This window comes from Panthera tigris, chromosome D3 (assembly GCF_018350195.1).
Source record: "Panthera tigris isolate Pti1 chromosome D3, P.tigris_Pti1_mat1.1, whole genome shotgun sequence".
NCBI lineage: Eukaryota > Metazoa > Chordata > Mammalia > Carnivora > Felidae > Panthera > Panthera tigris.
The window spans coordinates 45,865,726-45,891,573 of record NC_056671.1 but is presented as its reverse complement, the minus strand read 5'-3'; the positions used below and the strand labels follow the sequence as shown (position 1 = coordinate 45,891,573).

Sequence of the window (25,848 nt, the reverse complement as noted above, 5' to 3'; positions counted from 1 at the left end):
CTTAAAAACTCCGAATAGTTAAGAAGTTCTGACATATTTCTCTCTTTCAGAGACCTGTGATGCCTTGTCTTGGATAGGAATATGGAAAAGAAAAATTCAGTTCATATTCCTGATGTAACAATAAACTTCTATTTCTGTCAGTCATTTTACAACCAAATTTCCATTTCTATCACCTACTAAAGAGAAGAAATTTTCCTTTAGAATCATGGTCACAAGCTGGAAAAAGAATTGAGAAGGGCTAGTTTTAGGCCAATAAAATATTTGAGGATAGATAGAACACAAAATGGGGAGGTGAAAAAAGCAAGTACGTTGTAATGAAAGTCTCCCTTGTAAGGAGAGACTGTCCTTTCCTCCCATGTTTGGAAATGTTACCTAAGTTTTAAAAATTCTCATCAAAACATTTTATGCCACGATTCCTATAAAATCAGGTTGGTTTCAGCTAGATAAGCTGTAGCTGTTAAAGAATTATATTATCCTGTTCATAAGACGAGAGGTAGTGACATTTTATTCTCCCAATGCTGAGCTACAAATTCCACACATCTGGCATATGGGTTACAAGGGGGGAAAAAAGCACAGAAGCACCATTGTACACTCCTCATGTTTTGGTATTTCAAGTCACCCATAACTTCATTTGCCATTGGCAGCTGACAGTCACCACTGTGTAAACAATGGAAAGCAGTGGGTGTTGGTGCTATTCATCATACAGGACTGGTGGACCTCCATCATCTTTCAAAAATGAAGCAGCTTTCCTTCCATTCTTCTGAACATGATCTTCATTCATTTTCTCCAAAGCTTCTATCTACAAAATACATTGAATCCATTTGTCAAAATCTTACTTCACAGAAACCACACTTCAGATTGAACCCGCAGTTTTCTCTTACTAGGTCTTTCCTAATGACACTGGCCTTGAATTGGAATTACAGTATGTGACACATACTACAGCATGACACGTACATGTATGTTTTTTTACTTGATTATATTGCTTGAATTAATACTTAGTATCTTTATCAAGCTAGTAACTAGGATCCTGTGTGTTACTGTGTACTCTATAAAGCTTTCAGGAAACAAGAAAAAGGAAATTCTAATGTTGGTTCAACAACAGTATAACTCCTACTTACTGAGCAACTGTACTGTGCTAGATGTCAGCTATACCATCTTCCTGTTACTTCTCCTCTGCCCTTATGTTCCAGCACAGCTTGGCCAAATTCAAATACCTAAGGAGTTCTGCAACAGACTCCATAATCATTCTCTGCATTGGTATACTGTCGGGAATAATTAGCTATTTCACTTTTTAATTTCTGTTCAATTTTAAGAGAACTTCTCCAGAGGCAGGTTTTTTGTTTTTATGCTTCTATAGATCCATACTGTAATTACTGGGTATTTCTAAGGGCGACCACTGCTAACTTTCTATATTCAGTTAAGGGCGGGATGATGTGTTACTGTTTTCTGTATCACCCAGAGTGTCCACCAGCCCACCTCCTCATTCGTGAATAGAGGCATAGAGGTATACTGGAAATGATCTTATTTGTCCATCTTAATTAAACTGTGAACTCCTTGAAGAAGTGTTTTGCTCTAAGTCTATCCTAGGTTTTAAGCCCAGAAAGGACGAAAACATCTCAAGGAAAGAAAAATCTCTAATTTCGCTTTTGAGAAAACAGAAGAATAAAATGAGCTCTCGGTTTCAGCTATCTACTCCATCCCATGCTTTATTAGCAAGGTGAATAACAGCCGCACACCATTTACCTCAGCTAAGAAATCAGCTTCATTATCTGCTGAGATGTTTAAGCCTGAAACAGCATTAAAGAGTTCTCGTTCACCAAGGGCTTCTTTTACTCCTCCTTTCTGGAAAAACTAGTAAAGAAATATAAATCAGTAGGAGATGTTATAGCAAGGCTCCCTTGGAAACAAAACACAGGGAAGAGTGTACTTGTAAGATGCCAATGAATTCCTTCCATAATTAAAAAAAATTTTTTTTAATGTTTATTAATTTTTGAGAGAGAGAGAGAGAGAGCACAAGCAGGGGAAGGGCAGAGACAGAGGGAGACACAGAATCCGTAGCAGGCTCCAGGCTCCAAGCTGTCAGCACAGAGACCGATGTGTGCCGAATTCACAAACCATGAGATCGTGACCTGAGTTGAAGTCGGATGCTTAACTGACTTAGCTATCCAGGCGTCCCTTCCATAATTTTTTTAAAGTTTATTTGAGAGAGAGAAAAAGAGTGAGAGGGAGAGAGAGAGGGCACACGTAACCAGGGGAAGGGCACAGAGACAGCGAGACAGAAAATCATAAGCAGGCTCTTTGCTGTCAGCGCAGAGCCCGACATGGGCTCAAACTCACAAACCGCGAGATCACGACTTTGAGCCGGAATCAAGAATTGGATGTTTAACCCACTAAGCCACCCAGGTGCCCCCCTTCCATAGTTTTCAAACCACAGATTTCCCCATTTCAAGTTTAACTATGCTGTTCAGGTTCTACTTGCTATTTGTCCTCTGGTACACATACAGGCTGCCTTCTGGATTTAGTTTGTCACAATGCACCTTCCATAGCTATAAACGAGCAGTATATATAAAATTGGGTGGCATTGCTTTGAATGTGTAGACTCAAAATATTCACTAAATCCCATCCGTGAATTAAAATCTTCAAGTAGGTTCAGAAATTATTTCCAATATGAAGTTATTCTATCATTTAGAAACACCATTCTTATCTGAATCTGCGGCTAACAATTAGTTTCCTTTAGAAACAGCAAATAAACGTGACCCAAATGTGTGATTACTGAGTTTTACCTTCGTTAATCTGTTTACCTCATAGTGATCAGACAGTGCCACTAAGATGACTACTCTCCTTTTAATGGTAATAACACTGGCAGTCAGCATTAGGCTTACTAACACCAGCTTCACTTAAAGCACTGTGCATGTATTAAAGGTCTACTTGACTGCTTAAATATCTGCAGTCAAAATAAAAACTTACTCCCTTGCAAATTTAATTCAATAGCCCAAATGTGAGACACGCAATCAAATTGTTGTTGAAAATGAAATCTGACAAATTGATCTTTGTATCCTTATCCTGAAAGCAGTCGGTAACCAAACCCTTCCTTCAATTTCTAAGAATATGACCATTGGACTTATCTTAGGAGAAAAATATTTGAAACTGTTACCTCCTATAAAGAAATATTAGTTTACACGCTTACCTGTGAGACATTCCTACAGTCACGGAACAAGAACTCCAGGCCATGAGGATGAGTTGGTTCCACCGACTGACTGACGTCAATCAACCAGACCTATTTACACGTAGAGCATGTGTTCAGGACACATTCAATAATTTACATCAAGATATTTAGTATGGACAGTAACAAAATGTACTCACCTTCCCAGCATGCCACAGCATGTTATACTCACTGAGGTCGGCATGTACAAGGGTACATTCATTATATAACTGCTGCATCAACTGTGAAGAGGCAAGGCACACATTTAGGGTGTGAGCAGTAATTCTAAGTTACCTATGCAACTAAAATGTCTATGCCAACCAATAATTTCTCGAAAAAGCAAAACTATTTCCTCTTTACTTTGTACAGTCTAAGACTGGGTGGGGGAACTCTAAGACAATGGAGGGAATGAGTAAGACACTCTATTTCCTTGTCTATGTGACAACAACAAGGTCAGGAGATCAAGGGGCAGACCAGGATTCCCACGGGCTAAGAAAGCAGCCATGTTATGGTCACTAACCAGAAGATCTAAAAGCCACTTCCCTTTATAAAAGTGGGTGAAAACTTTTTTCACCTTTTTATACAAAGTAGAAAGTACTTCCCGCCAGACACATTAGGGAAGAGATATTCTTACAAATTAAGTGGCATTACATACTCGTTAACTGATTTTTGACAGTAGAAATAAACATTAATGTTTTATTTCTCAGCCTTGCTAGAATCAAATAGGAAAGTACATCATTCCTTCATCTCTTCCCCAGCCCATAGAATCCAGAAAAATGAACATGATTTTCCTTTCAGTATTTTCCTATTGGAAGCAGAGAAAGTTGGATCATCTCCCTAGCTCTGTCTTAAAAAATTATTTGGTAACACTTTCATATTTACATCAGCTACTGTAGGATGTAATGCTTCGTGCAGAGACCACATAAAACGCATAGAAGCTTCTCTATTGAGGAGACTGACTGGCTCATTTGGCCGAGCATGTGACTCTTGATCTCAGGGTTGTGAGGTCAAGCTCCACATTGGGGTGTAGAGCTTACTCGGGGGAAAAAAAAAACTACAGAGGAATGACAACAGTATTAGTAACATTTTCCTAAGCTGGGAGGACATCAGATGAATTCAGTTGCTGTCCTGAAGAATAAATGGCTTCAAGATTCCTGACATGTGCCTTCCAACTCTAAGACCTGCACACTCTCAAGAAGCCACTTCCTCCCGTCTTCAGTCGTCCCCAGCATTCTTAAAATGAGGCCAAACCTGCTCCCCACCCACTTCCCAACAACAGGCATTTTCTTAGCTGTTAAGAGCTAGGACATTCAAGAAGGCATACAAACTAACGAGGCATGGCATCTGCTAAATGTGGAAACGTCAACTTCTATTTAATATACTGTTTTGTGAATAACAGCTTCATGCTTCCATGTCACTAATGCTAACCAATGAGTGTTTGTGGACTCCTTAGGTCTACGATTTTTCTAAAGTGACTCAAGACAGCAGCGTATTGATATAAAGACAACTCTCCAATGTTAATATTCCTTTACAAACTTCAGTCTGTCCTTGTTACATCACCTTAAAATAGTACTATTTTAGGAAATTTTTAAGGTTTAAACAAAATATTTTTAAAAGGTGGCATGTAAATGCTGTGAAAAGCACAACTTACATGAAGAGTTTGGTAGTAGGCTTCTTTCATTTCTTCACTACTGAGCTTTACTTCTTTTAATTTAGGGGCTGGAACTTGATCATGGCCAATAAAAGACATAACTAAAATGTGTTTCTTGAGTAGTACAACTGTTGGACAGGGAATTCCAGCTCTCTGCATTCTACACAGAAAGAAATAATTCAGGATGTAAAAATTAGGAGGAGAGAATATCTCACTTATTCAACAAATATCTAACAAGGGCCTGCAATGAGCTGGTACCATGTTCTACTCAGGGGGTGGGAGGTGCAGAGACAGTAAAACAAAGCCTCTGCCCTTACAGGGCACATGGACTGCTAGAAGGCACAGACAGGTGAGGAGACAATGCTGTGTGGCACATGCACTGGCAGAGGTGTGGGTAGGAGCTACAGGAGCACGTGGCATCAGGATGGCTTAGTGTAAGAAATGGGTGAACAGGAATTAGCTAGATTAAGACAGTGTGGGGGGCATGCTGGTCTAGGGCTGGAAGCAGCTGTGGAAATGCATGGAGGCATTCAAGAGCACGGTCCATCTGGGGAATGTGTATCGATCAACATAGATGATCTTGAATGAGAAGAAAGGCAATGTGGGTTGAGGTTACAGGTGGGCCTCACATCAGAAAAGGCCTTTGAACACTAAAGGCTATAGGGGCTGTTGAAGAATTTTAAGAATGGCAGGGATGAGATCTCAGAAGTGTAGAAAAGAGACTGGTGGGCGGCAACACCTCTGAAGAAATTATCCTATTTAGACGTCATACTAAGTAGAAGAATTCTGCTACTAATAAATATGAATAATTACAGTTGAGAGTAAACATCTCTAGAAAAAACTAAAATTAAGCTTTTAATAGATTAAGATATGAAAAGTTTTATTAATGAGAAAGATTATTACTATGTTAGTTGGTTGACAAAACTAACTCTTTAATTGCTTAGGGAACTGAGGAACAAGTCTAATAAATTAAAACAAAATGCAATTTGGTCAGACTCTGCCCCAACCAAATTAACAAACATTAGATGTAATAAACATTTTCTGAAACAATTATTATTTATAATAAGCTTAATTGGAAGCTGAAAAAAGACAGCATATAGACATATGACAAAATGTCTTAGGCAGAAAATGACTTTGTTTCCCTCAAACTTTACTGAGGAAAGAAAAAAGAAAACAGCTTATTCATCCCAGAAGTATGAATTTGGGGCATGCCTGGATGGCTCAGTTGGTTAAGCATCCGACTCCTGGTTTCAGCTCAGGTCATGATCTCATGGTTCTTGAGTTTAAGCCCCACATTGGGCTCTGAGCTGACAGTGTGGAGCCTGCTTGGGATTCTCTCTCTCCCCCGCTCCCCTGCTCATGCTCTCTCCCTCTCAAAGTAAATAAATAAATAAACCTTTTAAAAAAGTATGAATTCAGGTTATATACAGGGTAATATTTTCTTACAGAAAGCCTCATTAAACACTAGAATTTCGGGGCGCCTGGATGGCTCAGTTGGTTGAACGTCCAACTTCAGCTCAGGTCATAATCTCACGGTTTGTGAGTTCAAGCACCGCACTGGGCTCTGTGCTAACAGCTCGGAGCCTGGAGCCTGCTTCCAATTCTGTGTCTCCCTCTCTGCTCCTCCCCTACTTGCACTGTCTCTCACAAAATGAATAAATATTAAAAAACAAAACAAAACAAAACCCTAGAATTTCAAGGCCTTCCATAATTTCTACAAATAAATTTAAAAGCAAGCATGACTTTTTTTTTTGCCTGGCTGGTAAACCTAATACAGAAAGGTAATTACCCTAGATAACTTCTAGCACAGTGATTTTCTTTACCTTGTGAGATTGTGCATTTCTTTTTCTGCCCACATGCGGATGATCTTACGTGGATTTAGTTTACTGAAGCGATCTTTAAACCTGAAATCATCTTTAATATATTTGTCACGATTCTTAAACTCATTAAGGGTTGTTTTAAATACCTTGATGGCACATTCTGTAGGTATAACTTTACTATCTTCCTTTTCATCTTCCATGCTAAGTGGAAAAAAAAAATTAAGTCAGTGTAAGTTGCCAGCTCAGAAGTAAAACAATTTCAAAATAAAAAATCTATGATACAAAAGTAGATCTAACTCATCTAAGAATGTCAAACCTTGGTGTTTTTTTAAGCTTTCAAGTTTGGGGTCTTAATAATTAGGATTTGATTTCTTAAGTAAAACACTTTCAAATAAATTGCCAACCAATTTTCAATAACCCATAATAAAATAACCTTTCTTAATGACAATGGAATCAAACTTAAGGAACAACAAAAACATAGATGCTTTAAAATAGGCTACAATCTACCTGGGATGGTTTATAGGCAAAATTCAATAAAAGCAACAAAACAGAACAGCTGTTTAAAATGTCTCTTTCACTTCTAGCAGATAAAAAGGTAAGCAAAGGGGTCCTTGCCCTATGAATATGCAAGGAGGGGCGTGAGACAATACAAGAAGTACACGAACAGGACAGGTCGCTTTGGATTGGGAAGGCCAGGCAAGGCTGCAGGATATTAGGTGGCAACGAAACAGATGGGTAGGATATGAACAAGCACTGTCACAGTATTATCACAAGCAGAGTTGGAAACCATAGGACATGTCTGAGGAATAACAAACACTATAGTTAAGACTTGGCCGGAAAGAGTAAACGAAAAAAGTCAGAGTTAAGGGACAAGATGGAGGCAGATGTGTGCAGAGCCCTGCCTGCCTGGGTGAGAAGCCTGGATGTATTTCCACAGGTGGGAGGAATCATCAAGGGCTTCACACACTTCATGAAGATCAAGTCAATGATAATGTCAAGATGGAAGGGGGCAGAAGAGTCCAGAGGTGTGGAACCTACTTAGGACGCTAATGTAATGCCCCTCAATAGTAAGCCAGTGAAGACTTGAAACACTGGTGGTGGCAGTGTAAACAAAAAGGAGGACAGAGAGAGACACAATATTTACCTTTAAATATGTGAAGGGATGTTAATCTGGAAAAGAAAGGAACTGTATCTCCAGAGGATAAACTCTAACTCAAACTCCCAACCTCTTCCTTCTGTACTATATTTTCCCAGCTGATTCCTCTTCTGCCAGTTAACCTCAGAAGATCAGAGTTCTCCAACTGCTTCTCCTTCTGCCTTCTCTACCTGGGGAATTTCATTTAGCCCCATGGCTTTAAATATTATCTATCACAGGTAACTCCTACATTTCTACCTCTATCCTGACTCTCTCCAGAACTTCAGGCCCATTTACCTGACCCCTACTTGAATCACTCGGATGTCTAGCAGGCATCTCAAACTTAACAAGTTCAAAACAAAATTCTTGTTAACTGCACCCTAAACTTGCCTCTCTTCACACTCTCATCTCAGTAAATGGCACCACCCAGCTGCTCTAGCCAAGAATGTACCCTCTCACACCCATCTAATCCAACAGCACACACTGTTGACTCTTACCTTCGAAGCACATCCCTATGGCCTCCTATTCTTCCTTTTCACTACACCTCCTCAGTCCAAAACCACACTGTTCTCTCTCATTCAAACTACAATAATTTAAGGGACCTTACTGCTTCTTCTCTTACCCTCTTATCATTTATTTTCCACACTACAGTCTGAGTAATTTTTCAAAACAAAAATCAAATCATAGCTTTGGTTCCCACTGTACTTAAAGAGGGGGCTCCTTACCCTGGATGAGAGGGTCCTACCTGATCTAAGCTGTTTACTTCCCAGCTTCCTCTCTCCCCTTCACAACTGTGCTCCCAGCATGCTGGCTTTCTTATAGGCTCTCAGAGATACCAAGTTTGTGCCTGTCTTAAGCCATTAGCACTAGCTATTCTCTAGTCCAGAATGTTCTTCCACCTGATCTCTATACTGCATCCTAGATGCCATTCAAATTTTAGCTTAAAAAAATTGTTTTTAATGTTTATTTTTGAAAGAGAGAGACAGAGAGAGAGAGAGAGAGAGAGACAGCACAAGTGGGGGAGGGGCAAAGAGAGAGGAGACACAGAATCCGAAGCAGGCTCCAGGCTCCGAGCTGTCACCTCAAAGCCCGACAATGGGGCTCGAACTCATGAACCGTGAGATCATGACCTGAGCCGAAGTTGGACACTTAACCAACTGAGCCACCCAGGTGCCACTCAAATCTTAGTTTAAATGTCACTCTATCAGATAAGTCTTCCTGTTCTACTAATAAAAAGAAGTCAACCAGTTGCTATGATGTCACCATATTTACCTACCATAACACATATCTGATGTTTTTTTGTTGATTTATTACTGTCTTGGTAGGGGATTGGGGTGGGGAGGAAGTACATCCTATCAGTTCACAGATCTTCCTCATACCATTCATGGCTATATCCCCACTACCTGGAAGAGTACCTAACACATGTTAGCTGCACAAATATTTGGGAATGGATGATTTAGTTTTCAGGAGACAGATTAGAGATTCTATACCAGAAAGAAATTCCCAGTTTAAAGGTGTTATAAACACCTCTAGATTTTGAGATAAGCTCCCTGTCACTGCAACAGTTTAACTATAAGGTAGATGAGACCCTATCAAAAATACCACTGAGGGGCCCCTGGGTGGCTCATTGGTTGGGCAAGTGACTTCGGCTCAGGTAATGATCTCACAGTTTGTGAGTTTGAGCCCTGTGTCCAGCTCTGTGCTGACAGCTCAGAACCTGGAGCCTGCTTCAGATTGTGTCTCCCCCTCTCTCTACCCCTCCCCTGCTCACGCTCTGTGTCTCTCTGTCTCTCAATAATAAATAAATGTTTAAAAAAAATTAAAAAAAAATACCATTGAGGAGATTCCCTATTCAGAAGGTATCTAAGATTCTAACTTACAAGATTCATAAACTTCCTTGTTTCTTAGTAAATTACTCATCCCTCTGTCTAGCTTTTAAGGTCCTCCTTACCAATTTCCAGTTTGCTTACGTGGTTTTATACCCTGTTACCTCTAAACATACATTTTCTATTCTCATTGTCAATCTCCTCATTGCCTAAACTTGAAGCCTCCCATTTCCAGCCCTTTTATTCGTTTAAAATAATTAAATATTGCAGATAAAGCTGAAGTTCCCTTTGTTTACCACGCTAGGTAGTTTTATTCCTTATTTCTCTTATTTCTTTATTCCTCTCCAGAGGCAATCACCATCATGAACAGTATCTTCCTACTCTTTCTAAAAAATATATAAATACTCACATACACAAGCATCTATGTTTAAAAATCCATGTATATTATTTTCTGTATAACTTTAAAAGTTTAACAGATGGTATACTGTAAATATTAAGCAATTAGCTTTTTGCACTCAACACCAGGTTGTTGTTGGATTTTTATGGGGTTTTGGCTACTGTTTACAATCCAGGTTGAGATCTAACTTCATCATGACCTCTTCCCTGAATACGAATGGCAATGATACTGTTCTGTTCACTATTCCTATCCTGTATGAAGTCTCACTTGTGCTGCATGAAAGGGAGGTATGACCAGGACCTGCAGTGACCTCTAGAAGTTGAGAGCAGCCCCTACCTACCTGACAGCCAACAATAGAGACCTAAGTGCTACAGCGGCAATAAACTGAACTGTGCCAAGGGAAGAGGACCTGAGCCCCATAAGGGAATGCAGTCCCAGCTGCCACCCAGAGTAGCCCTGAGAGACCCTGAGCAGAAAGCCCAGCTAAGCCTCGCTCGCTGGAACTTCCAATCAACAGAAACTAGGAGATAATAAATGAGTGTTGTTTTAAGCTGCTAGTCTGTGGTAATTTGTTATATAGCACAGAAAACTAAAAACTTTAGAAGCATTTACTCTCAGGGCACCTAGGTGGCTCAGTGAGTTAAGCATCCAACTCTTGGTTTCAGCTTAGGTCATGATCTCAAGGTTAAGTAAGTAAACACATAAGGCTCTGTGCTAACAGCGTGGAGCCTGCTTGGGATTCTCTCTCTCCCTCTCTGCCACCCCCAACCCCGCTCTCTCTTTTGCTCTCTCCCTCTCTCAAAAATAAATATTAAAAGAAGTATTTACTCTCTCTGTCTCAAAAATAAATAAATGTTAAAAAAAAAATTAAAAAAAAAAAAAGGGGGCGCCTGGGTGGCTCAGTCGGTTGAACATCCGACTTCGGCTCAGGTCATGATCTCGTGGTCCGTGAGTTTGAGCCCCGCGTCGGGCTCTGTGCTGACTGCTCAGAGCCTGGAGCCTATTTCAGATTCTGTGTCTCCCTCTCTCTCTGACCCTCCCCCGTTCATGCTCTCTTTCTGTCTCAAAAATAAATAAACGTTAAAAAAAAAAAATTTTTTTTAAAAAGTATTTACTCTCAGTTGTAGAAAACCAAACGCTCTCTAGTTTCGCTAACTTACAAATGCGCAAGTACAGATTACAATACCAATTCTACCAGAAAGAAAGAGAGATCATTCATTATCATTGGGTATAATGGAAAATAGATAAAGGATAAACAAAGCAGTTGACAATAAAAAGGAATACAAATGGGTATAAAAGCACTTCCAAAAATGTACAACCTTAATTATAGACAAATGCACACCAAAATATCAAAATAATACTTTTCATCTTCTACACTGACAAAAAATTACGTTTGATATTACTAAGCATTAATGAGGATGAGGGAAACAGATTCATACTGCTGCATAAGTTAATTGACCTTCTCACAGGGCAATCTGTCAATACCTACTGACGTTTATAGAATGTACAACAACTTATTTGATTTGACTGACTCATAGGGGAAATCACATTTGTCCTGCCAGTAAAATGAAACTATAAACACAAATTCAGGATTTCTGGCCTTTGGTGTGACATACAAGAAAAAAATTTTTTTTTAATTTTTAATAAATAAAAGATATGCTGCTTGCTACAATAGCCAGCTGGTATTCTCCATTCATTGAGGCGTTCCACTATTTAACAAAAAGGGAAAAGAATGCATACAGTCTTTGCCCCAGCAATTTCGGAACTAGAATTCAGCTTAAGAGGGGCGCCTGGGTGGCTCAGTTCTTTAAGCATCCAACTCTTGATTTCGGCTCAGGACATGATCTCACAGTTCATGAGAACAAGTCCTGCATCAGGCTTTGCACTGACAGCATGGAGCCTGCTTGGGATTCTCTCTCTCCCTCTCTCTCTGTTCCTCCCCAACTCATGCTCTCTCAAAATAAATAAACTTTAAAAAATGTATATATTTGCAAAAGCACACCAAGGTAGATGTACAAAAATAGTCCTACCTGTGTACTCTATTACATAATTCTCTTTTATCAACCGTAACAGTTATTGCTATAATGTTCTCTTCTTGGCTATGCTATAAGCCCATTAACACACTGTAATGTACTGCTATAAAAATGGGATGGTATGAGCTTAGAAAGATCTAAGATATATTAACTGAAAAACTAAGATCTTGAATAGAGAATATAATCTCTTTTGTATAAACAAATTAAGGGATACATGCATAAAAATTCCTGGAAGACTAAACTAAAAACTGTTAAAACATAGTGGTTATCTTTGAAGAAAAGATCTGGGTAAGGAGAGTTGGTAAGATGAAGGCTACTTTTCATTTTAGCCCTTTCTGTAGTTTTAATTTCTACCATGAGTAATCTCCCATTTTAATTTGTGTCATTAATTTATACTTGGTCTTAGGCAAACCTTAAATAAAATTTGGGAAGAGGGCAATGAAGTTTAAAGGAAGAAATAAGTTATTTATTAAGATTAATATTACCAGGGGCCCCTGGGTGGCACAGTCAGTTAAGCATCCTACTTCGGCTCAGGTCATGATCTCACAGTCTGTGAGTTCGAGCCCCACATCAGGCTCTGTGCTGACAGCTCCGAGCCTGGACCCTGCTTTGGATTCTGTCTCCCTCTCTCTGCCCCTCCCCTACTCATGCTCTGTTTCTCTCTCTCTCTCAAAAGTAAATAAACGTTAAAAAAAATTTTTTTTTAAAGATTTATACCAGACATTGTCAAATTTATGATCTCATTTATCACCACAAAAATCCTATGAGGTAAGGGCCAGGGTTTTTTTGTTTTAAGTTATTTATTTACTTTGAGAGAGAGCTGGTAGGGACAGAGAGAGAGCGAGAGAGAGAGAGAGAGAAAGAGAGAATCCCAAGCAGGCTCCACACTGCCAGAGTGGAGCCCAATGCAAGCCTCAAACCCATGAACCATGAGATCATGACCTGAGCTGAAATCCAGAGTTGGACGCTTAACTCCAACCCGTGCCCGGGTAAGGGTCAGTTTTTAAACAAAGTTTAGTAATCTGCTCCAGATCGCATGGCTTGAAAATGTTGAGCTATTTTACCCTAATATTCATTTTTATCCTTTTCATTTTTAAACTTAACAGTATAATTCAATATGTGATTACACATGTATGTCTCATCTAGAAAGGAAGATTAAATACTTAAGAAAAGCAAAGGCAAGGACTTGACCAATAATCATTTGAATCCCCTTAAGTACACAGTAAATACATTCTGAACCTAAAAAGAGTTAGAATTCTGTAATCTATTTTAATGTTTTTGTTTGTAAATATTAGTAAGGTAAAGGAATAGCTGACGTGTAGTGAACCTTGTTGGTTGACTTCAATGGTCAGTGACCAGATGATTTTACATTCCTGGCTTAAGCACAATCTCTAAACAGGCTCCACTTTAAAAAGTATCTTCCTTCTTCATGTTATTCTTGACTCATCTAAGCCCTTGTAACAAAAGTGAAGTGGGTAAGATCTAAATAGTGTAAGATCTTTACAAGACTTTTCCTTAAATGATGCAAGCATTTTTTTTTTCTTTTTCTTTTAACATTTATTTATTTCTGAGAGACAGAGACAGAGCACGAGCAGGGGAGGGGCAGACAGAGAGGGAGACACAGAATCAGAAGCAGGCTCCAGGCTCTGAGCTGTCAGCAGAGAGCCCGATGTGGGGCCCAAACCCACGAACCACGAGATTATGACCTGAGCCGAAGGTGGTTGCTTAACTGAATGAGCCATCCAGGTGCCCTGATACAAACATTATTTAAAGTTGATATTTCTTAAAGGATCAGAGTTACAAAGGCAAGAATCAGTAACTGATCTAAGCATATCCCACTCAAGCTGGTATGAAAGGGCCCCGTAGTAAAAACACCATGGGTTTTGAGACAAACCCAAGTGCAAACTTTGCTCTGTCACTCACAGCAGCCTGTATGGGATAGTATGATAACAATAATGTAGAAAATATATATACACAGAAAAAAGACTAAAGAAGTCTATACAAATTGGTTAATGGTTATTTCTGGATGGTGAGATGAGGATGATTGCGTTTTTCCTTGTACACTCCTTATATTGTCTAGAGGCTTTCTACATTACCCTGCTTGCCATGTAGCACTGATTTTGTATAAATCCATTAATATAGGGAAGAATGGGCTAAGATTTTATTGACATGATGGTACTGCATTTTGCTCATTTACCTCCCGCCATATGCATGAAAGACAACAGATTCCTTTCCTGTACTAATACAGCCAGTGATTGTCTCCAACATTCCAGAGTTGACCATTTTATACATAAGTAAACGTGTCTTAGGATCAACTGCTTTTTCCTGCAAAAGATAAAGCGCTATAAATGAAAATGACTGGTAATAACAAAACATTTTCTGAGCCATTTCTAGTATCCAACATTCAAAACATATACTTTTTACCTTTATAATTTACCTAGATGTATATATAACAGGCTCCTAAAACTGTGCTGTCAAAATACAATTTACCTCTGTAACAACTCAGTGCCTCTGACAGTGAATATCTAAAAGAACTACTAAAAATCAGACACTAGGTTAGTCAAAATCTTGTTTTATCTTTAAAATTTAAATAGCTGCTAGTGTAGTTACTATTGTTTTTGTTAAGTTTTACAAATCACTTTATTCTCAAGATATTAGATACTATCTTCACTAACATAAAACATTAGAGATTAAGTTATTATAAATGTCACAGTATAACAGAAACCAATTTTTTCAATCTTAAAACATTCATATTCGAATTAATTATGACCACTAAAATGTTAGTTTTGAGTAAGTGATTAGTAACTGCTACATCAAGTCTGAAAAGTCAAGCAGCAAAGCTACTCAGGTTTTATTTATAACTCTGATTTGAAAAGTCAATCGCATGGAAAAAATATCAAACATGGAAGTTTTGTTTCTTCCCCAAATATGAAGTTTTCTAATATGAACTTCCCATCAAAGAAAAACATGTAAGAACACTTACTGCAGTAGAATGCTCCTTTTTCTCATGCAGGCGGGCACTCCGACGTTCTTCTGAGTAGGCATGTTGTTTTAAAGCATTGAAAACATGGTTTGATAGTTTTAAATCCATTCCAATTCCATCTCCTACCTGAAACCCAGGTGCAAACTACCAAAAAGAAGAAAATTAGCATCTGAATACTTTAAACCAGGGATGGTAATAACAAAAAAACTACAGTACCAGTCTTTACTTGGAACAGGTTTCTTACTCAATAGGTGATTAGCCTACAAAAGCAGAACCTATAGGTATCACAGAAAAAAAAACAAAAAAAAACACCTCACTAAAAAACACAACAGAAAGGAGAGCAAGGCTTTTTAAGAAAAGCACAGAAAATACTGAATCACATCTAAAAACTAAGGCATTTCTGCATATGCTTTGCACCTTGCTTTTACATTAGACAAAAGACACATTATATTTTGAAGGCTACACCAAATCTTACCAAAGAAATACAATCTTATAATGAATTATTTTTGAGAAGTGGGTTAGTATACAGCTAGCTCCGCCCACACCATGACAATTATGTTCTAGAGCTGCCACTGTCCAATATGGTAGCCACTAGCCACATGTAGAAATTTAAAGTTAAATAAATTAGGGGCGCCTGGGTGGCTCAGTCGGTTGAGCGTCCCACTTCAGCTCCGATCACAATCTCGCAGTTCGTGAGTTCGAGCCCCGCGTTGAGCTCTGTGCTGACAGCTCAGAGCCTAAAGCCTGCTTCAGATTCTGTGTCTCCCTCTCTATGCACCTTCCCCGCGCATGCTCTCTCTCTGTCTCTCAAAAATGAATAAACGTTAAAAAAAATTGTTTTAAGTTAAATAAATTAAAATTAAATTAGAAATTCAGCTCTTCAGCTGCATCACCCAAATTTCAAGTGCTCAACTGTCGAATGTGGTTACTATTAGTTAACATGGATATAGAATATTTCTATTATCAAATAAAATTCTACTGGGGAGGGTTGTTCTAGAGTCAGGTCTGGCCTATTTCTAGAATTTAATAATCAGTTTACAGGGTGCCTGGCTGGCTCAGTCAGTGCAGCGTGTTACTCTTGATCTTGGGGTTGTGAGTTCGAGCCCAACTTCGGGTGTAGAAAAAAAAATTAAAAGAAAAATTTAAATAAATAAATAAAGATTACTTAACAAGTATTTGTGTTCTAAAGTCTAAATGTTTTCTATTAACCACAATATTTATAAGAGAAAGTATGCTAATTTTTCTTCTTTTTTCTATTTTTTAAATTACATTTTATTTCTGATTTTGCAGAGGTAATTCAGGCACAAAGTAAAAAAATTCAAAAAGTATAAAAAAGTATGATAGAAAGTATTTCTCTCTCCCATTTCCTATCCCCCAATCAACACTGTTCTCTGTTTCTTGGGGGGGGGGGAGGGGGGGTGCTATTTTATGGAAAATAATATGCTAAAAAATAAATACACTACTTTCATAATAACTATTTCTTAAATTTAGAATCAATACAAATCAAACCAGTTTTCTTAATATTGTTGTAGAATTTTATTCTCAGATCCATTCTCATTATGTCTGAGTTTTCATGGTACTGCTATATTATTATCTAAAACATCTTTACATCCATCCTTATGAAGGATATTTTTAGAAATTTAAGATATTGTACTTATTTAGAATCCCATGTTTTTTTAAACTTATACCAATAAAACTCTTGATTGACAGAGAATACTTCCTGTAACTTACATTTTCCATTCTGGCTGTATTCTTTCTCCCACATACCACTTCATCATGTTTGGTGGTGATGTCTTTTCCTTTTCCAATAAAACCCTTTTTGGGAGTAGGAACTGGTTTTGCTAAAGGCGATTAAGACAAGCCAAGTTTATGTAAAAATAGCAAAGACTACATTGCTACATTCAATATTGTCTGAAAAGATATTTGAATCTAATAAGTTACAAATGAGATTCAAAGAGAAATGTAAAATATAAGGATCCACTGGAAATCTTAGTCTTCCTCTGTCCCTGTCCTATACCCACCCCCCCACTCCTCAGGAAATAAAAGCATCAATACCTGGTATGTAGGGATCATCACGAGTGTCTTGCCAGTCCACCTCATCCTCAGAGCTATCACTGTCTTCATAAGGATGCACTTTTCGATAATTTTCAAAGGAAATGGAAACTTAAAAAGGCAAAAACAGTTGAAGATGTATTTAGGAGCACATTACAAGCATTTCTTGCCACACAATGGAGTTGTCTTAATAAGGTCACAGTACCTTTGCTATCTCCATTGAATTTTTTTTCTTCACGCCTAAGCTGTGCATCATATTCTCTGTCAAATTCCATCTGTAGCATCTGGGCCAGCATTAGGTCGCTGGAAGTGTCAGTGTTTTCTCCAGTAATAAATGGTCCTTCAGCAACACTATTCAAAATAAGGCAAGACAAACTAATATAATGTGCTTGTGTAAACAGATGCAATGGATTATGAGAGTATCTTTTCACTGTTACAAACTGTACTGAAGAAGCAATGGGAAAAACTTGCCCAAATCATTCACCTTCTGTCCAGCTGCCCTCTGACCAATGGCAGGCACTTGTGAAAGCACCAACTAGGATTAAGAGAGCTACAAGAGAAAGCTAAATGGACTATAATAAAATCCAAACTGACACTCAAAATTCATTTGTTCTGTGTTCTGGAGAGAAAGCATATATGAAAAGATAAACTATAAACATTTGATCAAAACTGTATCCTACTTCAGTATTTGCTAATTTGGAGATCATGTGATTCAACTATTGTAATAACTAAAACCCAGAGAAACAGGGATTTGCCCAAGACAGCACTGACAACTAATTATAGAATCAGAACCAAAACCCAAATATCGGAGAACTCCCAGTATGGTGCTCTTTCTACTGCGCTGCTTTTCAAAATGTTATTTCTTAATCACTGGCCATGACAATGACTAATCAAATCCTCAAACCTTTATAATAAGCTGCTAGACAAAATAGATTCTTTGTAAATTTTACTTACGCAACTTCAGGAAAGGCGGCAGCTTCTTCTTCTAACTGCAATTCTTTAGCCAGCTGTTCACTCATTACATCAGCCAAAGAACAAGATATTGTGTTTTGAGGGGTAGCCCATGGACACTATTTAAAGAAAAAGAAGGGGCTAATTCATAGTAATGAAAAGTACCTTCCAAACTTGAAAATAAGGCTATCTTTTGAGAATTAAACTAGTTAAAATCAATCCAAAATAAAGAATTACCTACTTATAGAAATCATCTTGGGGCACCTGGGTGGCTCAGTTAAGTGTCTGACTCTTGATCTCGGCTCAGGTCATGATCTCATGGTTCGTGGGATCGAGCCCCACATGGGGTTCTGAGCTGACGGCGTGGAGCCTACTTGGGGTTCTCTTTCCCCCTCTTTCTCTGCCCCTACCCTGCTCTCCCTCTCCCTCCCTCTAGAAAGAAAGAAAGAAAGAAAGAAAGAAAGAAAGAAAGAAAGAAAGAAAGAAAGAAAAAAAGAAAGAAAAGAAAATTATCTTAAAAGTAAAAAGATCTCCCTTCTCAAACCTAATCAAGGATAAATGTAAACTACATTTGCCAAAAGCACTTTCTAACCTGCTTAGTAGGTGTGTCCCTTTTTTTTTTTTTTTTTTTGGTAGGTGTGTTTTTTTAGTTGAGGAGAATACCAGGCTATGATAGCATCACCCCACTACCTAATGAGTTCATATAACCATCCTTGTTCTGATTCCATGCTCATCAAATAATCTTCTGCTTTTAATCTGGCTTCCCATGTAGATTTCCTCTCTCTTTTTTTTTTTTAAAGATTTTATTTTTAAGTAATCTCTACACCTAAGGTGGGCTCAAACCCACAACCCCAAGACCAAGAATCTCATGCTTTACCGACTGAGCAAGCCAGACACCCCTGTAGATTCTCTTTTAGGAACAGACTATACCAACTAGCACTATTCAAAGCCCACTTAGAAATTATACCTCATTCTAATTTAAGGGGTAAGTCTTCTACATGTCAAAAGTGTGTGTCAGCCTCTCACAAGACATCTGGGGATATGTTAAAACAAAACTAACAATGACAAAGAATAAAAACTACATTTCTGAACTATAAAAACTGAGAAGCAGTCTTGAAACAATACCACTGCAACAAAGCAATATCCTGTGAAACTCTTCTTGGACAATCAGCAAGTTGGCCTTTCTCAATGACATCACTATCTCAGCCCTCTTGAAATACAAACCATAACTTTATCTTACAATTCCTAATTTTTGAGAAGGTAAGCTTTGCTTAGCGGCAGATGATCACATTTGATAATCTAGTGATTAAACCACTAATATTGAATAACATGTCTAAATCTTTCTTGAACTGGCCCAGCTTTCTCTGTCTTCCTTCTGAGATTCTACTCCAAGGCATCACCCACCCATCACCAGGCTACTCTAAGACAGTCCTAACTAATCTTTCTGCTTCTAGTCCTGCTTGTTTCCATTTTCCATACCACAGCACAATGGCTTTTCTAAAATGCAGATTTGATTAGTTGAGTTTCCTTACTTACAGCTCTTGATTGTTCTAATGTTTCCCACTGCCTTTAGGATAAAGTCCAAACTTACCCCTTAACTACTGCCAAGTGTCTAAATTAGAATATAGCATATGATGGGTATCTGTTTTAGCCACAACACTTTCAAATCAAGTTTAGGTCCTCCACCTGGCCTATGACCCTTGTTCAGGTTCCTTAACATTGAGATTCAGGAATTGGTTCAGGTTGTTAGGGTAAAGCTCTAACAGGTGATAGATACCTATTTATGCCTAGGTGAATCAGAATCAAGTTTTATCAAGTCTTATCCTGAGATTAATGAGATGCAGCAGGCTCCCAGCACATACCTATACTAGCCTACTGCAGAATTATTCCAGCCTTACATAAAGCCAGATGTGGACAGAATAAAGGAGGCTTCCTCAAGGTCTGGTGTGACTTTTAGTCACTCAGATCTTATCAGCAATTGAGCACTCTCCTGGTGAGGATTTTGAGGTCTGGAATCTTTAAGTTTTCTATAATCTGGAGAATACAGCTCTCTTTGCCACATGACTTCTGCTGACTTCCTTCTGAATCCACTAGGTAGAATACATAATGCTGCCCCCTAACCTAGAAATGCCTGGTATGATCAGTTTCAAAGTCCAGGTTCCAAAAGGTAAATGATTGTATCCTCTAACTCAGATCTGTCAACCACATTTTGCAGTGACTAACAGCAGAATCACAGACATTAGAATATTCACTGTATGTGAATCATTTGCCTAATATACATAACTTACATAGATTATTCGAGACACAGCAACTGCATAATTACAACATCACCCCCATTTTATAGATTTAGAAACTGAGACACAGAAAGGTTTTTTTTAACCCCAAATAACACTGCAGATGGAAGTGCTGAGATTTGAACTAAGGCAGCTTTTGAACTTAAGAAGCCGCCCTCAGTATTTTGCTATACTGCTTCCCTAATCACCCTGTGTTGGAATGTGAGAAGCAAACCTCTGTACTGCCTGCAGTAGGAAATCCAAATTCCTCAACGAGGAATGCTCTTCACAATTTCACCTACTTTATCTTTCCAGTCTCAACTCTTACCTACCCTATGCTCTAATAACAATAAGCATATGCTAATTATGGCATACTTTCACCCCTCCATACCTACACACATGCTCCTCTCGGTGTATTTTTCTCCTTCTCTATTTGTCACCAACTCCATAAGGCTCTCTCAATTTCATCAGACAAAACCAGATCCTTGCCTTTGTGTTCCCGTACCACTGTGCACACACTGTAGGTCAGGACCAATGACTGTATTAATGTATCAGCCACAATACAACATGAGCCCCTTGAAGGGCAGGGTCTTCTCATTCTCAGAGCCCAGCATAGAGCTTCAGACATAAAGAGACACTTAGGTATTCACTGAATAACATGTGCCAAAAAAACCCCACTGGAAATATTTCACAGAACTGCCAGGCTGTCCCCAGGCTGTAGAGGTGTGATACCTTTCTACACCTCTACTATTCTAACATCCCTTTCTCCATCTTGAAATCGGCCCCTCTGGCTAGCCACTTCTGGTGCTTCTAGCTGTTTGTCGGCAGTCAATTAATTTTATAAGATGTTAAACAACGTATTATCTGACAATTTCTCAGAAGAGGCAATACCGACAGGGGGTGACTTTATTTTGAGGCAGAGACTGACTTACACCCAAAAGATACTGAACCAGAAAAAGAAACAGAGAGAGACCACAGAGCACCAAGATATCCTAATTGCCCACTCCTACTGATCTTGCTCCTTGAAGCCTTGTACTCTCAAGCTGTACTCCCCTTCCTTGTACCTCTACTGACCAGCTCAGCTGGGCTGACCCACACCAGGGCAACTTCCATGGGTAAAGGTAAATAAGGCTTCACAAAGGTTGCCCAAATTCCTCAAATCCAAATTCCTCAAACTAGCAGTCAAAAGGCCTCCATAAAAATTTTTGGGCTGTGTGAGGGACAGCTGCCAGACAGGGGGCAGTCCTCCACAGGCACAAGAGGTTCATCATCTCAAGGGAGCCTCTGATAATTTACCGGGGGCTCCTCCTATGCATGGGCACTACAGGGTGTATAGAGAGGAATCCTCTGTCATCATCTTGCGACTCCTCGATAAATCAAACACCCTCTGTGAATAGAGGAACTTTGTAAAATTAAATAATAATAATAATAATAAATTCAAGGAGATAGAAAAAGCCCTCCATAATCTTGCTGCACCGTCACTATCCAATGTCCTTTCCCATTATTCCCTTCGTCAATATAAACTCCCCACAGCATCAAGATCTGATGAGAAACCCCACACAACCTTTCCTAGTTATAGTTAGTCATTCTGCTCTAAACATGACATGTATCAAGGCCTTAACCAGCTCTCTGATTCTTTCTTTCCTGTTTGCTGAAGGCCCCTGAGACTAGACCGGTTTTCCTCTCCTCTAGGAAACCCACCACTGCTCTGTGGAGTTCTTTATAACTACCACATTCTTCAACACCAGGATGGCTGCAGATTAGAAGGAAATTATCCCCATTTCCTTCTAGCTCACAAAGATGCACCCCTAGCTGCTCATCCTGCAGACAACTGTGGGGAAGAATCAAGTAAATAAAAAACAGCAAACATGAAGGAGGCACGTAATAACAAAAATCCAATTCTCAACTTGAAGCAAGCCAAGAGAATCATAACCCATAGGAAGGTCTCTTTTTTGCCCATGCAACTAAGAGATACAATCTAGATAGAACACTTAAGTGGTAATTTTACTTCTAAAGACAAGGGTCTATGGAAAACATCATCTGAGTTTATACATTAATTTTTTTTTAACTTTTAACGCTAGAGTACTTTTAGATTTACAGAAAAATTGCAAAGATGGCATAGAGTTCCCAAATATCCCATACCCAGCTTCCCCTGTATTGGTATTGTATATTTGCCATCATTAATAGACCAATATTTATATACTTGATTATTATTAACTGAAGTGCATACTTTATTCAGATTTTCTTAGTTTTTCTGTAACGTCCTTCTATTTCAGAATCATTAATCAAGCCAGCACACCATATAACATCTAGTCAGCATGACTCTTTGGCTGGGAGTTTCTCAGACTTTGTTTTTGATGAACTTGACAGTTTTCAAGAGCCCCATGAATTAATTTTTCACAGTTCTCTTTCCAACAGAGCTACACATTTCCTCACTTTTACCTACAGTTTGCCAATTCTCCCTTCTTGGAATATCCATTAAAAATTCTTTGTCTATAATACCAGTTAGGCATTTTATAACTGGCACCCCCAAGACCCAGGGGGAGCGGTCCCCAAGACTCTTTCAGGGTGTCTGTGAGATTAAAATTATTTTGTACTAAGACATTCTTTGTCTTTTCCACTCTTATCCTCTCAAGCATGGAGTGGAGGGGGGCCTGAGTGGTTCAGTTGGTTGAATGTCTGACTCGATTTCAGCTCAGGTCGCTGTCCCAGTGTCGTGAGATGGGAGCCCTGAGTCTGGCTCTGTGCTGAGTGTGGAGGCTGCTTGAGATTCTCTCTCTCTCTCTCTCTCTCACCCTCTGCCCCTCTTCCTCTCTTTTCTCTCCCTCTCCCTCCCTCTCCCTCAAATAAAGAGTGTAGAGTGGAGTTTTCCAGTCTACATCAGATATGGTAATATCACTCTGATGGCTCCTGGAATGTGTACTTGTATATTCTTGCATTTTCCAAAATTTTCTAAGGTAGTAGGTTTAGGATATAAATGTGCATTTTTATTTTATTTAAGGTTTTTTTTAATGCATATTTATTTTCATGTGAGAGAGTGTGCAAGAGAGTGCACAGAAGCAGGGTTGGGGCAGAAAGAGAGAGAGACAGAGGATCCGAAGCAGGTTCTGTGCTGTCAGCAGAGAGCCCAGTGCTGGGCTTGAACTCATAAACTACAAGATCATGACCTGAGCCGAAGTGAGGATGCTTAACTGACTGAGCCACCCAGGCGCCCCTAAATGTGCATTTTTAGAGATTAATTCAGCTTGTTCTCAGTACATCTATGTGCTCGTTAGCCATCTTTGATTATACCTGCTATAATCTACACATCTGTAAGAACATAATTTCTTCATATGCTTCAACTAAAGCATACACAACAGAGTAAAAGAAAAAAGGTCTCCTATTAAGTCAGATATTAAAGAGATTTGCAAAAATACAAAACAATACTATACCACTAATTTTTGTTTGTTTGTTTGTTTGTTTGTTTTGGAAAATGAAGGGAGAGGTTACATATAAAAATGCTGTTTGTATTAACACATAACAACTTTTATATCACTTAATAAAAAATTTTCGTATGTCTGTTTTAATTTCTGATATAACAAATATCAATAGATGTAACCAATATAAACAAAAATTCTTTGGGGTTCTCAATGATTTTTAAGAGTGTAAATTGGTCCTAACCAAAAAGTTTTGGGAATTGCTGGCCTTTGACATTTTTTCCATTTTTCAAGACCTTCCTCAAATCTCTACCTCCTCCACTAAGCTTTCTGTAATTACTTAGGTCTTCCAAGCAGTTAGAGGAGGAGAGGATTAAGAAATACCTGCAGCATCTAATTTTTACCCTGTGAAAATGCTGTCTTCTCAGCAGAACATCAATAAACCCCCGGATTATTTTTTTTGTTGAATGATGACACTGAAACTTTCTATTTCTGATGATGTATCCTTAAATGAAAATATGATAACATTTTATTACTGAATTAGTTTTCTAAATGAAATTTGTTCTGACATTATGTATTCTGATCAAAGTTTGTCTCATTTGGCATTTTTATCAGCCATTAGGTGCTTAACTGGAGGAATTTAACATGTAAAGTACACATTTATTTGTATTAGGCTACTGATTTTGTCTTTTTATGTCTACTGATCTTGGCCTTGTAAACACGGCTTAGAAGGAAAAAATTACACAAAATAACATGTAGATGTAACCACATCTGCCAGTGGATTCTCTTAATTCTCCCTGCAGTTGTATCAGAACTTTCATAAAATTAACTTTAATTAAACTTTCATACTTTTCTGAATAGCGAATTATTTCCCCTTGCTCTGTTAAGACCTAGCCTAAAGATCTAATAAACCGAGTGACCCTCTACACGGAACAAATATTCCGTGACAGCATGTGAAAAACAATTAAGAAGCTATAAAAGTTGGATTCCTTCACAACCTTAATTTGAGGAACACAACATCGCAACTGAAGCACTCTTGCTTTCAAGCAAATCCTCAACAAAGCGGCAGAAGAGTCTTTTCCTCCTTCTGATGAAACTATCATGCAGAGGAGCAGTCTGAAAACCAGAAATCAAACGTGAAATAAACGTAATAGTTGGCCACTACAGGAAAAAGCTTAAACGTTAAAACCCAGACAGATAATGAGAATTCATAACCGCTTTGACAGTATGCAGTGTACGCGAGTATTAGTTTGAGGGAGGAAGGTGCGCCTGGATTTACCATTTATTTACTACTTCAAAACCAAGAAACTGACTAAGAGGGAATAACCGCATTTGTCAACCTAAGGAAACAGCTGCCTAAATGGCCTTTCTTCGGTCGGGCTTTCTGTGCAGTATTCGGGCTGACTCACTTGGCCCGTGACAAACAAGATAGTGCTTGTTTTCCCTCAAACGTCAGAGTTTCTAAGTCAGCCCAGCCAAATATTTGCTACCGAGGTTCACAAATCAAGGTGCAGATCTGGAGAGAGACCAAACCGCCGAGAGTGGCCACTGGCAGACCCGGCCACCCTCCTAGCCTCCCCCATCCCACCCTGGCAGCGCCGCCCCCCGTCCCCACCGTCCGAGGTCGCCGGGGTCCCGCTCAGAACTTCCCCAGTCGCCCGTGGAGCCGCCTCCGTGCCTGTCACCCTCTCCGAGCATTCCGGGAGGGCCAGCCCGGGTGACCAAGGCAGGTGCGTCAGCCGCGACCGCCACTCACCTTGCTGGGTCCCCAGGCCGCTGCGGGCCCGGGCTCAGGCGATGCCACTCCGACCAGATCCATGTTGGAAAAGAAGCCAGAGACGAGAACAGGGAAAACAGGTGGCAGGACCGGGAAGCAGCCTCCGCCGAGGAGACAGGCGGCAGGACTGGGGTGACGGGCTGCTGGTGCCGGAGCTGAGGTGACAGATGGCGGCGCGGCCGCGTCCGGAACTGGCTTTCTTCTCTTCCGCCCTCTCCGCTGGGACCGTCGCTTCTGATAGGCCGCCCGTCCGGGGCTCCAGGTTTTGCCTCGTTTCCCCGCCCCCGGCAGGCCGCACTTCCGGCCGCTGCCCCTGTCCCGGGCTGCCCTGG

General features: G+C 39.4%; 1 protein-coding gene across 1 annotated transcript; it reads right to left on the bottom strand.

Annotated features, from left to right (window-relative positions):
• Positions 1 to 482: 482 nt before the first annotated feature.
• On the bottom strand, positions 483 to 25,848 carry RIOK3 (RIO kinase 3). The gene is made up of 13 exons (XM_007075989.3): positions 25,496 to 25,848; positions 18,054 to 18,169; positions 17,305 to 17,450; positions 17,103 to 17,210; positions 16,779 to 16,888; positions 15,048 to 15,191; positions 14,262 to 14,389; positions 6,677 to 6,874; positions 4,854 to 5,013; positions 3,364 to 3,444; positions 3,188 to 3,277; positions 1,744 to 1,851; positions 483 to 799 (listed from the first exon to the last, which is right to left on the bottom strand). Exons 1-13 carry the CDS (start codon positions 25,556 to 25,558, stop codon positions 692 to 694), a joined length of 1,560 nt encoding a protein of 519 aa, XP_007076051.1. The 5' UTR covers positions 25,559 to 25,848; the 3' UTR covers positions 483 to 691.

Excerpts from the sequence above, each read along its gene's own strand:
- RIOK3 (XM_007075989.3), bottom strand. The coding sequence starts at position 25,558 with ATGGATCTGGTCGGAGTGGCATCGCCTGAGCCCGGGCCCGCAGCGGCC. Across the intron at positions 17,451-18,053 it reads GCCGCCTTTCCTGAAGTTGC|TGTTGCTGAAGGACCATTTA; the intron begins GTAAGTAAAATT and ends TATTTTGAATAG. Across the intron at positions 16,889-17,102 it reads TGATGATCCCTACATACCAG|CAAAACCAGTTCCTACTCCC; the intron begins GTATTGATGCTT and ends AATCGCCTTTAG.